Source organism: Plectrocnemia conspersa, unplaced genomic scaffold, assembly GCF_051122295.1.
Source record: "Plectrocnemia conspersa isolate PC_06_02 unplaced genomic scaffold, ASM5112229v1 ptg000010l, whole genome shotgun sequence".
Classification (NCBI taxonomy): domain Eukaryota; kingdom Metazoa; phylum Arthropoda; class Insecta; order Trichoptera; family Polycentropodidae; genus Plectrocnemia; species Plectrocnemia conspersa.
In genome coordinates this window covers 18,883,795-18,897,339 of record NW_028277174.1, presented here as the reverse complement: position 1 = coordinate 18,897,339, position 13,545 = coordinate 18,883,795, and the positions used below count along the sequence as shown (strand labels likewise).

The window sequence follows — 13,545 nt, the reverse complement described above, 5'->3', positions numbered from 1 at the left end:
CAACCGCCATCATCACAGCCCCAAAAGCACGAAATCGAAGATATGAATGTGAAAAACTTATGGTTTCAACAAAACGACGCAACTTACCACACATCGGCTGCAAAGTCAAATGCTTTGTGTGAAAAGTTCCTAGGTCATATTATTTAATGTTTTAGTGACGTCAACTGGCTCCCAAAATCATGCAATTTAACGTCGTTGGATTTTTTTGTGGGGCTACGCTAAGTCAAGTTATAGCCGAGACGCAAAATATGTTTTTTGAGTGCATTGAGCATCCGTTTTAATTGCAACATTTTCACTACTTTGAAGAGCTTACACAAGCGATGCAAAGGAAAGAGGTTTATATCCGATGAAAAAATGCAGTAAGCATTTAAACAAATAAGTTTTTCTATATGTATGCATGTTAACTTAAGAATTGAAAAAATTGCATGTAAGTGTTTTAATCGCCGTAAAAACTGAATGAAAAATATATCATCTTTTTGTTAATTATATTACGACCTAAAAAGGTTCATGTAACTCTTGTATATTAAATTTGATGTTGGATATTATCCAACCTCGTTAAACATAATAATTTAATATAATATTTATTATTAATAAGTTTGATGCAAAGTATATTTCGCAAAAAATATATTAAAGTTTTATTAAACAAATATTAAAAAAAAATATCAATGCTCAACAAATATGTCGTTAAGACGTAGCCCGCGACTGTCAAATTTTTATATTGCTCAAGTTCAGTTCGCCGCTACTATTGCTTATTTTCTAAACAATATATAATAAATACCTTACAATAACCATGAGGAATTGGCGTGCTTTATTAAAGGTTAGCGCACAAACAAGTGCCTTAATGGCTGTCGGCGATGTGTTGGCACAAACTGTCAACAACACGCCTAAAAATAATTCTAATGAATCTCAAGTATCCTTATCGTACGACTGGATGCGTACTGCTAGATTTGCCGCCATCGGTGGATTAATCGTGGTATTTTTTTCATTATTTTAATACATATATAAGTATAGTTTATACTATATATACATAACTCATTTCAGGGACCAGCTTTAAACACTTGGTATGGAGTATTAAACAAATACATCGGATCTGTTGGAAAAGTTGTCGTGTTGAAAAAAGTTTTGTTCGACCAAGGAATGTTTGCTCCCACGTTCATAGTCGTTTTTATAAGTTCGCTGAAGACGCTAGAGGGTAAATCGCTCGATGAAATTAAAGATGAACTAAAAAAAAATTACTTGGACATATTGACCACAAATTATTATGTTTGGCCGTGGGTGCAGCTGAGCAATTTTTATTTAATACCGTTGCGCTTCCAAGTACTTTACGTACAATCTTTTGCTGTATTTTGGAATACGTATCTGTCTTGGAAAACTCATAAGTAAGCACTAAAAGATATAAACTTGTACATTTGTATAATAAATAACAATTTTACACTTTCTTTTGCGATAATTCTGAATTCAACTACAATTTTCTATCGAGTGCATATTTAAATTAATAAAAACTAATGTGTTGTAAATTATAATTTTTGAATCGGAAAAAATATAATAAATGGTATTATATGTCACTTTTAAGAGTTGGGTTTAGTTTTTTTTATACGAAATTATTATTTGTGATATCATGGAAATATATAAAAGTGGTAAAGATCATATTATGCGGTGTAGTTATATGTATATAATTTTTGTTTGAAATAAATGAAACTTAATTCAATTTAATAGTTTATTCAATAATAAAAAATGCATTATGTTAATTCTTTAAAACATCACATTTTCCAGAAAAGTATTTACAGTGCAACAACACATCAATTGTAATAAACGATTTGTCAACAGATAAAAGATGGTATAGTACATACATACATACACAAAAGTACAATTTAACATAAATCAATCAAAGTATTTATTTTTGTAATTAATTTTCTATATTATAAATTATGTAATATATGCAGTGTTTATACAAAAATATTGAAATGGAAGTTTAGGTGTTAAATTTCTTCTTTAATTCTATGTATACTCATTATCTTCTTTAATTCTATGTGTACTCATTACTTATCCTAAATTAAAATCATTAAACACAAAATAAAATTTCAACCATACAACAACTGGTTATTTCACTGGACAATTATTTATACAAAAAATATATAATATATTATGTAAGTTATGTTACACATTCACATCTGTATATATATATATTCAGCAATTTATAATTTGCTCATTACAATTACGATATAATCTATAAAAAAGCACTACTTTAAAGTATAACAATAAAGTACATATTAAAAGTTTAATAATAAAAATATTTTATATGTCAAAAATTTAACGTAATCAAGATATTGTACATTCTCGACTATAAAATAATTTATGAAATTTACAGAAATACATTTAAACGCTAAAATTATGTATCACTTTAACATCACCATCAAACAGTACTAATAAAATCTTTAGCACCATATACATTTAATAATCCACTGACGGATAACTATATATTTATTTGTACATAAATTGATGAGGTATGCGGTAAGACGAAATACGAGAAGATATCAACACCTCGAATCCAGTCAATTCCGTCGATCAATTGATATTCCCTTGAACTGCACGTTACCGCAAAAATTGTAAAGAATGTTTGAAAATGTTGACGTAACTTTCGAATGATATAATATCTTAGCGCACGAATATGTTCATGAAAATTGCAAATAAGGTTATCTAGAATTACGCAAATAGTGATTAAAGTCCAATCATACCGTGTTTCTAAAACATCAACTATTCAAAGTCGATAAGCAATTTTCCAGTTAACAGTCCCGACCTTGAATTGTCATTAGTTTAATATAATTGCACTGACATTTACAATTTATACATAAGTAATGCGATACAAATATATCATAAAAAATCTACAGTATAATATTACAAAAGATATACGATTTATCTAATTGTTCGGCAGATTTATTACACTTACAAGATTTGTCAAATAATGCAAACCATCATTAATGCTATCAACATTTTCAAAATTCTTAAATCGGACTTAAAAAAATATATAAAAAGTCTATGAGATTTGCTATTCTTACGTCTTTACAATAAGACATTGTTAATTCAATCGTAACGTATATTTCGACAAGTGTATACATCTATCAGTTATCAAAATTCGTCGTCTGCGATAGTTTTAAATATTTTTGTTGTAGCCATATTTTTGGTCCCATTTATATTGAATTAACAGTGTCTTACTTTCATTGTTATAATAATAAAATTATAACGAGCACGATGGATGCGACACTGACGAAACTATCCAACACTATACTCTATCCGGAATACCGAGTCGGTAATACGCAGCGATTACGATCAAAGTAATAAACTGCTTACAATAAAAATATATTCTGATAATTGATTTATACAATAAAAAAATGAGGGATTATGATAATATCAAGCTTATATATATATATATCATGACTTGCAAAGCGGATTGAATTCGTCGTCTTTCTTACTCAAGAATATTGACTCAGTATATCGGACAGAGTGTAAATAACAAATATATAGCTGCCTAATAAAGTAGTAAAAAGCAAAGGCGGCAAACGTATATGTATATGCGTTTCGATGTGCGTATCGTCATTTCGTAAATCTGCCGAGTGAGAAACCTTCATGCGAGTTAATGTAAAATCGTCGAAACAAGCAGACACTCCTCAAGCACACGATAAATCAACAACTTACGCACTATACTCGGATTCAAGAATAAACTGGCTCGTCATGCAAACAATCATATTTAATAGATAGTCAAAAATACATATTTTAGTAAGATGTACAAATATATGTTCTAATAATTTTTTTAGATTAATATTTTACTGCTTTATATCGGCCATCTCATCGTTCTAATAAAAATGTCACATTTTTTCAGGCCTGAAATGAATGGTAATTTATTAAAATAGAATACACTTTGAGTCAATCTGCAAAATGTCAAGATGGAGCACCGTCGAATGTATCTACAACTGATTTTGGCAAATAGCATTGAAACCATTCACATTATGTTCTAATCAATTCATGATGTATTAGACATCTCGGATTATTTTTCATATATGGTAGCATTTGTCGATGACTTAGAGACCGTCTCAAAAGGCAGAAGTAATCACATGAACTTATCTCTTAATATGTGATTGTTACAGTTAATGGAACAGTGCAGTAAAATATATTTTTGTCTTCCTGAAAATTGTATTTTATGACTATGTGGCGACCGACAATTGATGACCATTAATGACGGGTGCAATACCCTCGCAATTATTTATTAAATATAAATGCACATAGCAATACAAAAATTATTACACGCAAATTGTATAATGACCATTAAAGTCGGGTTTAATACCCTCACGATTTATTATAATTATTCGCACATTAATCAAATTAATTTAATTATCATTGTCTAAGTATAGATAAGCGAATAAAAGAGCAGTCGGTCAGTCAGTCTGAGGGTGACCAGAATTACATTCGCTCGCACTCCTTGCTGTTCCGTTCGCATTTCGCCCCACTGGAGTCAAAGCGCTACAACTAGATATACAATTAAGTAAACGGTTCATAATACGCTTTGATCAAATTGATTCTATTGTGTTATGATATATAAGATATTTTGAATTGTTCTTCATAAATAGCAGCAATTGCCTAAGACAAACTATCTCATGGGGCAAACTCAGTGAATCGATTGTAATCACTGCTTCGTCATTATTATTGAGATAATGAACCAGATGATCTCAAGTAATGGAAAAAACAGCATCTGTAGAAATCGAGGAATGAATGGTAACGGTTCGGAATTATTACAAGTTTAATCTTTAAAAATAATTTATATGACAAACTTGATTAAACAAACTATAAAGCCAGTTAGTTAATACAATCGTTGTTGATAAATAATCACGCTAATCCAAAAAAGAAAAGTTGTTCACAGAATCACCATTTGAGAATTGGATCATCAAAAAACATTAAATTAAAGCTGTTTTCCCTGGTTTAAAAATTAAGCGTATATTATATTCTATGCAATATATTATTCATGCAATATTTTAAAACCAAAATATAAGTACCTTTGTTCCATTACACGGGCAAGTTCATCAGGTATTAAATAAATACGAATGATTTTGAAATAAGGGTTTGGAGGATATGGAGGCATAAATTTAACATAAAGGATCAAAAACTAAGTGTATACTTTGAACCAATAAAGGCTCATGCTATTGTGCTTTTCTTAACATTCATCAAATTTAAACGGCAATGATCTCATAATTAAAAACTGAACTAAAAAATATCTGACTACCCACTAAATAATATTTGACTATGCTGAACGTAGACCTGTCAATTTACTCAAATCCGACTTTACCATTATTAAAATTAACATTTATAAAAATATAATAACGTAAACATATGACACTTTCAAACTATATCATATCCAGATCGCCTAAATAATCATTCTCGCCGGCTATACCCTGTGCAGTGAACGTCGGCAATTCAGACGCTATATCCATGTCGTTGAACGAAGCCAGTTCGTTGTTTACCATGTCGATCTCCTGTAGCGGCGAGCTCGACAAGTCGGCCAACACGGACGGGTCCCCCTTGAGAGTGTCGCCGTCGTTCAAGAATTTGTGCGGCAAGCACTCGCCGCCAGTAATCTCTTTCTCGCCGAAAGCGTTCGATATGCTCTGATCGACCGAGTTGCCGTTTATCAGGAAATCTCTGTTACTGTAGCTGAACACGTTCCGGTCGTCGGTCAGGAGCGGAGTGGACGGTACAGATTTAGACGAGAGCAGTTTGCGGCATGCAGTGCTGCTGTACTCATCTCGATAATGATTCCTGCTCTCGAGGTTAGCTCGCACTAAGTCGAAATTCGGCATTGTCGTTTTGCCGCATGGCAGGGGCGTACTGGGAACCGATCTGGATATAAAAAATCTGCTTTCGTTCACTATATTATCCATTTCGACACTGTTGGACCGTTTCAAATAAACGCTAGGTTCGGATTCGTTATAATCGGCGTATTGCATCGGTTTTGACATTGCGTTTATGTTAACATTTCCGGTGAGCAGTGGTGCAATTATATTATTGTTGGTGACGTCTTGCGAGAAATTAGGCAGAGTGAGATTATTTCCGTTCACTTGATTCAGCATCATATCGTTTTGCTTAACGACACTATCTACCAAACTCGAAGACACTGTTGAATCCAGAACGTTATATATCTTATCTAGATTTTCAGAGTTTAAACATGCTTTCGATATTGATTCGCAAGTATCGTTTAAAGCGTTGCCAAAGTCGCAAAACTCTCTGGGAACCGGCGTGGCGGGAATGGAATTGCAAGGAGTGTTATTATAACTCATGAAGTTTAAATTCGCGTTTGAATTGTTGGATTGGTCGTGTCCGAAGTAAAGACCTCCGTCTTGGATTGCGGCGTTTTGATGCAAAGGCACAGATTGCGAGCGAATAGAATTACCCGTGTCTTCCATAGAATTGGCACTATCGGAGAAAAACGTGCTGACCTCGTGTGCTAGAGGATCGTTGGAAACGTGCTGCGGTTGATCGCGGTCCATCATCGCGATTCTCACTGAATCAGCGGTCTGATACTGGGAATGCACAGGCAAAATTTGAATGACGCTTGTACACGACGCTTGTGAACCCATATTGTTTTGATTGATAAAATTAGGTTTGTATTTCGGAGTTAAAATGTTCGGCGATGGCGGCGCCGACATGGGATAATTTCTTATTTTCGAGTTAAAGTTCGGAGAGCGCGGTACCGTGCTCTGCTCGTTTGGTATTATAAAATTTCCCATTTCGCTCTGTGACGTTTTCAGCGACTGATTACAAAACGAAGACTGAAATTTATCGTTCAATTGTAAACTCTTGTTGGCTCCCAGTTTGTTGAGCTTTCTCATCTGCAGCTTGCTCGGCACCGGTTTCACTTGACAGCCTACCCTTGCTCGTGGGACGGGCGTGTTTCGAGGACTGACGAACGGACTGGCAATGGGCGATGTGCAAATTGATCGAATCCCCGTTAATTTCGTCGGACTCGTCACTCTTTTGCATGAGACGTTGGGCGAATTTTTGTTGGAGTTTACGGGCGAAAGGGGTCCTGGCGATATTGGCATAAAATTGAACTGTTGAGCTCTCGACGTCGGACTATGCGGAACGCTCTGTTGACCGGATCCGTAAACAGGCGACGCGTGATTGCTGTAAGAAGCGATTTGATCGTGATGATCAAAACTGACTCTCCTTCTAGCGTTGAGCCCGGCATTATCCATTAATGTCGAAATCGGTCTTTCCGAAGGATTGCACAATTGTCTCTTAGAGAGCATAGCTAGACTCGCAGAAGCGGAACCTTCTTTATACTCGACGTTCATATTAGTCGAGTTATTCTTTTTAGCGATAGACGTAAAAGCACTTTCAGAAGCGTTAGAATTATGAGGAAAGTTACAATCGGATGTAGATTTTAATATATCATCTGAAATATTACTTCTAGGAGCAGAGTTAACAGACGCGCTAGAATTAATAGAGAAATTCTTCTTTAGCAACTCGCGCAGTTGAGATAACTTCGCATCTTTACATTGATTGTGATCATCGACGGCGTCGATTGTCGAATCTAAAAAATCACTCTCTTGCGTAGACGTATCGCTTACGTTAGACGCATTAGCCATTATCACGGGCAAAGTAGCTTCGTTAATTTTTTTCTCAACACTCGCTTCCGAACTTTTGTTTTTACTTTTAGATACGTCAGCATCGTCATTCTCGGGAGCGATTTCTTTTACATTCTCATCATTAGATAGACTATCGGCGTTGTGTTGAAAATATTTCATCAACTCTTCCTCGTTTTCTTGACTGCTGCTTTCGTTAATCAAGTAATCGTCCAACGCGTGCTTATCCATGTTACAAATGCTAGACACTCTCTCGCGATTCAGAATCTCGGAATGCTTTTCTCTACATATAATTCCAGTTTTGATGTTAATCGTATCCGTGAGACTGCAACACGAATCGCTGGAACGCTTTGGATATTTAGTGTGATCGCAAGTTGAAAATTTACCATTATTATTCTTTGGCTGCCGGCGAGTGTATTTTGCTTTTGTCAACGATTTTTTTCTCGGTCTTCCGCGAGTGGCCGGTTTATCCGGCATATTTTTATTTAAATCTTTAGGGTTTCTCTTATTATAAACCCTCGGAACTCTTTTGACGTTATAAGCTTTCAAATTGATCTTATCCAAATCCACCTTGGGAGCCGATTCTTCAACACTGCTTTCTGCTAAATTCGTAGAGGGCATGTAGTTCGACACCTGTCGATAGCTGTCGTTGATCTTTGAATCGGCTGCACTATCGCCGGATTGATTCTTTTCTGCATTTAAATTCGTAATTGGCACCTCTGGTTGAGAACTCGCAGGAGACGACTGAGAAAATTCCCCAGGTACTTTGGCAATTGGCGTTTTATTGTACTTATCAGGATCGTTAATGGGAACGTTCGTCACGGCATTGTGTAATAGTCTAGCTGCTGCCAATTTACCGCCGAACGTCTCGGTAGCTCGCATCTTTTTAGGAAGATATTCGCCTCGATTAAGAGCATCGCTGATTTTACCAGGAGACACCAGCGAAGGTTTAATCGCTTGATTGTTATAATACGACTGAGCGTTGATCTGATTTTCGTTATTGTAAGTTTCCAATATCATCTTCTTTCCGGGTAAAGGTAGTTTGGTCGGAGGAGGCGGCGGGTGATGAGTCTGCACTGGAGGCCAATTATCCCGCCTATTTGTCGTGGACAAATTGAGAGTATCGTTTTCGCAAACAGGTGTGGCGAACTCGTTGCTCTTGTTAAAAACTGGAGGCTTATATAATTTCGGAACGTTATCGTGGTCAGTATTGGTGTGACTGAGGTTTATCGGAACGTTAGAACTGGAGTGCGGAAATTGATGATGGTAAGGATCGGAGTTATAATGTACATAGGTATTTCGGCTTAGATTAGTCGGTTGATGAGTCACGCTCGGAGCCATGTGCTCATTGTCACATTTGTAAACCGAGTTTTTCGTACAGTTCATAACGACTGGTGAATTATAATTCCTAGGATTCATTGTAGGTGCAAGATTAACAGCTTTAATGAGAGAACACTCCCTGGATTGATTAGAAGAGTAGTTCTGAGGCGGTGAAATGTCTGCATTTAACACTTCGGTGGACTTTCGCAATGTATAATCTTTGATACTTTCATCCACGCGAGGCACATAACACAACGCTTCAGGCGTCAACGGATCCTTCTCCCTTTTGATGGGATATTCCTTTCCTGGCGTCTCGATTTGTCTGTACAAAGTGTTAGAACAACCTTCGGGAGAATCGTGCAATTTACTCTTCTTGGGCGCACTGACAATTTTAGGCTGGCTACTCTGGGGTTGTGACTGTTTAACAATTGAAGAAAAAAACAATTTAATTCCTATTTTATATGAAATTTTGATAATTTTATAAATACCTGAATTTTTCTTTTAAGCTGCTTAATAACTCCTCTCTGTTGTAGTTTCGGATCGTCGTCACTCTTATCATTGCTGACAACCTCGTAACTCTCTGTAATAAAAATAAATTAAGTCGTAACATATATCCACGAATATTGAGCCAGTCTAGAGATGTTGAGGTAGAAAGCCTATTTGAGGGTAATGTAATATTTTGACTTTGTACCGATTGCATTTTACAATTTAAGTTAGTGATTATCAAATTTTGTTGAATGATTTTAACACACGAATGGGTTAGAAAAGAGTTATAACCAGCAGTTATAGATAACAATGGCTCAATAAATATATTTCATAATGAAAATACAAACCGTCTAAGATGGCATTGGAATTAGATAGTACAAGAGCAGAATTTGAAGAGTTGTTGACAAAGTCTTTTTCTATGAGATGATGAGCCAACGATTGTAGATTTGTAAATTTAAATCCTGTGAATAATTCATAATTAAATTTTGCTAGGTATGAAATTAAGATATATATTACACCAAATACTATACCTAACATTTTCTCAGCCCATTCTCTAATCAACTGCGATGTTGCAACTAACAGATGGTTTTGCGCAACTGGCGTTTCAGCATTCTGAAATGTTAATTAAATTAAGATACACTGGCAAATGTCATTTTCATCTATACAATTTATAAAATTAACCTTGGGCTTCTCATCCAAATCAGGTAGTTGAGGAACTTCTAATTTTATCCTTTTTCGCATACCGGCGTAACAATATCTAGAGTAAAAATAATGTTATTTATTTATACGTATATTTTTAAATATCAGCATACTAGTGTAAGATTACCTTGAATTTCCACGAGTACCGAGCCGTCTGGGTTTAACGCATGGATATACTTGCTTCATGACTTTTCCGAAATCTGCAGTAGATAAAGCTTTCATTCTTGTACTCGTGCAATATTGTCTGAAAACCGGTCCATGATAATAAAATGACTTTATTTTAATATTTTATGAATAGATTTTAGTATTAACAATCGAAGATTATGATGTATTGTTAATTTATTTTCGCTGAGTGAAAATATATTTCGGTAAAAATGTATTCAGATATGATTTCACTAAAACATCAGTGAAATCATATCCGAATACATTTTTACCAAAATATATTTTCACTCAGTGAAAATCCAATTTAACTGACAGGCAATTATATATTTTTATTGGCTCTACAACCTAAGATGAGTCTTAGTCTCTTTTTTAATTCGTTTCTTGGATAGACAGATGATTGATCTATTGCTTTATGGTCAACGACACCCCAAGCTGTCACCCATCCAAGTACTGAACGCACCCAATGCTGCTTCAATGCAACATCAATGATCGAATGGGAATCAGAGTAAAATTTTTTGTTGTTTTAAAATGTCTATAAAACGCAATTTTACAATGGCGAAACGTCTATTTGAAGTTCAAACCCAAATCTAACTTTAAATAAACCAAACTCAACTGGACCTAATGAAAATTTTTTGGCGATAAACACACGACCGTTCAACTTAGATACTTTTGACAGCGAAACAATGTTGATACATCGTAGCATGTTTTGATCTCAGTTTCTCAGGCGTCATATCAATAATATAACTAACTTTAGTGACTACCGATCGATGGTATGCATAGGTAATAAAAAATAATATATTGACCGTAAGGTGTTAAAAATTATTTAAATACGTTTTTATTTTCTTGGTATGTGATTCACAACATTATGGTAACTGATTTTATTATTACGAATATATAATATGTGGAACATATTCTCAGAAAAAATCTGTAAACACTGCCCTAAACCAAATTTTTTTACCTGAGTTTTGAGCCTCTGGAATTTTTGATATTGATTTTTTCAACTATTTTATTTAATATAATATTAGTAAAAACTTTGGCTAAAGCGCTTAATGAATATGTTACGGTAAATACGCAGTTTAACGTGTGATTTTGTTATATGAAGTGAAAATCACGAAACACACAAATTTGTGCACACGGTATTCAATGTGTTAAAAATGAGTTTTATCATGGCTACGGCATATAATTTTTTAAAACCTTTGCTGCTCTTGAAACCCTAAATAATTTTATGATTCGTTGTTCAAGAAATGTTTGTGCTTTTCAGTATAATTTAATTTATATAAAAAATATAACTTTGATAGCTAGTTTAGATTTATTTTTGTGCAATTTCATTTTTATAATGACCGGATTATTGCGCAAACAAAAATTCAAAATTGCAGTTGGTTAATAATTGGTTAAACCATTTATAGAACAGCTGTATCATCAGAGAATAGGGCAGTGATATCATTGAAAATTCCTTTGTGAATACTGTAAATAGTATAGGAACTAAGAGATTTATCCTTAGGGTACACCGACAGATAAGTCTAGGATTTAACAGATATTTTTAAATTTCTATTCTACAGATTTTTATTCATATGCGCAATTTCGCAGCTTTGAAAAGGAGTTACTACCTATTAGTGGAAATAAAATTAAAATAATTTTTGAGATGGTGCTGATTAGTTAATCAGTAATGTGCGTATGAAAGTATAATTATTATCACTCATTCGTGCACATACACATATTCGTTATAAACGTCTTGTTTTGGCAGCGAAACGTCCGGATCGACTTCTAAGTGCGTTTGTATCCACATGACCGTCTGATGTATTTCGGCTCTGAAAATATGAAACGTTTATATTTAAGTCGGTGTCGTAGTCAGCGATAAAGTTCGAGAAGAGATGGATTTACCTTGAACCTAACGGATTTATAGGCTGTTTGAGTGGATCTATCGTCGGAGCGCCGGTAGGCAACTTGAGGTATAGCAGAAGTTTTTCGGTGCCGTTGAGTAAGTTGATCTGGGAGAGCAGTTGCATTATGTGCTGGCGAGACTCGGGGCTGTAACGAACGCAGATAGTATGCAAATCGCCATTGAAAAATTAAAAAAAGTCGACTCTCACCTGACTGTGTGCTCGACGACCTGCTGCATTCTGTCGATTTTGTCGGCGTCCATCGGCTGAGGGGCGGCGGCGGAGGCGGCGGATGCGGCAGAGTCGGCAGAGCCGTCGCCCGAGGCGCAGTCGCGGAGGGCGACCGCCTCCATCGGGCGTTCAGGGCGCCGGCCCCCGCCCCCGACCTGCTACGTACATCCCTTTGACATTCGATCAGCTGTGCGCACTTTAACACTTTTTATTCGCACGCTGCGCGGCCATAACGTCGCACGTTCCGTCCATATGTTCGACAGCTAATTTGTTATGCGCCGTAAGTGCGCCGACGTCACGGAGGTCGATAATATTCATTTTTTCACATAAAATGTATTTGAATAGAAAAAAAAATAGCTTCAAATTCAAAACCATAAAATATTTTATAGTTTTTAAATTAAGCATTTGTATTAAGTGACCAGTTGTTTTATGATGTATTGCGGGACGTAACGTTACGATAAAATAAAAAAAGGTGTTCGAAAAAACATAAAAATATTATTTAACTTGAGTTGAGACTTAAAAATATTACCTTTTAAAGACTATATATTAAATTAATATTCCGATATTAATTTAATCAGAACCAACGTTTATTTGTGGAAAATGCGTAAAGCAGTGCAGTAGCGTCATAAATGTTTTAATTGTAATTTTCTATCCATTGAAATTAAATAACAGTTGCAGAAAAAATATAACTCCTGTGATGAATTTGGGGCGACTATTGCAAATTCTTCCTGCGTAGTGATTCCAGCGTCTCTTGATTGCTTCTCTGTCATTTTTTTCTTGAATCTGGATCTTCTCTCTACTAAAATTTCATATTGCTCTCATAATCTTATTTTGAAAGCGCAGTCCACACAAACAATTACAATTAATTTTGGAAAAACAATAGTAAGTATTATTTCTTTTTACTTCTGACTAATTTTTGCTTCTGACTAATTTTTCTTTAATTTTTTTTGGAAAAAAAATATATATTTTTTAAGATTACATTTAGACATGTATTTGCTACTCTCAAAAGATTTGTTTACCTTAATATATGAAAATAATTGGTTACTCTTGTTAATACTTTCATACATAGAAATAATTTCATAAGCGTATTAGCGAGTTTTTTCAAATTGCTTGAACAAAGTATTATGAAATTCAAA

The 13,545-nt window shown here is 34.8% G+C and overlaps 2 protein-coding genes across 3 annotated transcripts; one reads left to right on the top strand and one right to left on the bottom strand.

Annotated features, from left to right (window-relative positions):
* The first annotated feature begins 664 nt into the window (after window positions 1-664).
* On the top strand, window positions 665-1,708 carry Mpv17 (Mitochondrial inner membrane protein MPV17). The gene is made up of 2 exons (XM_088194057.1): window positions 665-973; window positions 1,042-1,708. The coding sequence occupies exons 1-2, from the start codon at window positions 791-793 to the stop codon at window positions 1,381-1,383; spliced, it is 525 nt and encodes a 174-aa protein (XP_088050183.1). The 5' UTR covers window positions 665-790; the 3' UTR covers window positions 1,384-1,708.
* Window positions 1,707-12,667, bottom strand: LOC148230833 (uncharacterized). Of its 2 annotated transcripts, none has more exons than XM_088194055.1 (9): window positions 12,389-12,667; window positions 12,180-12,326; window positions 10,587-12,106; window positions 10,264-10,484; window positions 10,119-10,194; window positions 9,968-10,049; window positions 9,785-9,898; window positions 9,440-9,531; window positions 1,707-9,368 (listed from the first exon to the last, which is right to left on the bottom strand). In XM_088194055.1, exons 4-9 carry the CDS (start codon window positions 10,356-10,358, stop codon window positions 5,394-5,396), a joined length of 4,434 nt encoding a protein of 1,477 aa, XP_088050181.1. In that variant the 5' UTR covers window positions 10,359-10,484; window positions 10,587-12,106; window positions 12,180-12,326; window positions 12,389-12,667; the 3' UTR covers window positions 1,707-5,393. The 2 variants fall into 2 exon arrangements, with proteins under 2 accessions (XP_088050181.1, XP_088050180.1); XM_088194054.1 differs by having other exon boundaries at window positions 10,264-10,380; window positions 12,011-12,106.
* Between the last annotated feature and the right edge of the window lie 878 nt (window positions 12,668-13,545).

Excerpts from the sequence above, each read along its gene's own strand:
- Mpv17 (XM_088194057.1), top strand. The coding sequence starts at position 791 with ATGAGGAATTGGCGTGCTTTATTAAAGGTTAGCGCACAAACAAGTGCC. Across the intron at positions 974-1,041 it reads CCATCGGTGGATTAATCGTG|GGACCAGCTTTAAACACTTG; the intron begins GTATTTTTTTCA and ends AACTCATTTCAG.
- LOC148230833 (XM_088194054.1), bottom strand. The coding sequence starts at position 12,531 with ATGGAGGCGGTCGCCCTCCGCGACTGCGCCTCGGGCGACGGCTCTGCC. Across the intron at positions 10,050-10,118 it reads ATTTGGATGAGAAGCCCAAG|AATGCTGAAACGCCAGTTGC; the intron begins GTTAATTTTATA and ends TTAACATTTCAG. Across the intron at positions 9,899-9,967 it reads ATGGGCTGAGAAAATGTTAG|GATTTAAATTTACAAATCTA; the intron begins GTATAGTATTTG and ends AATTATTCACAG.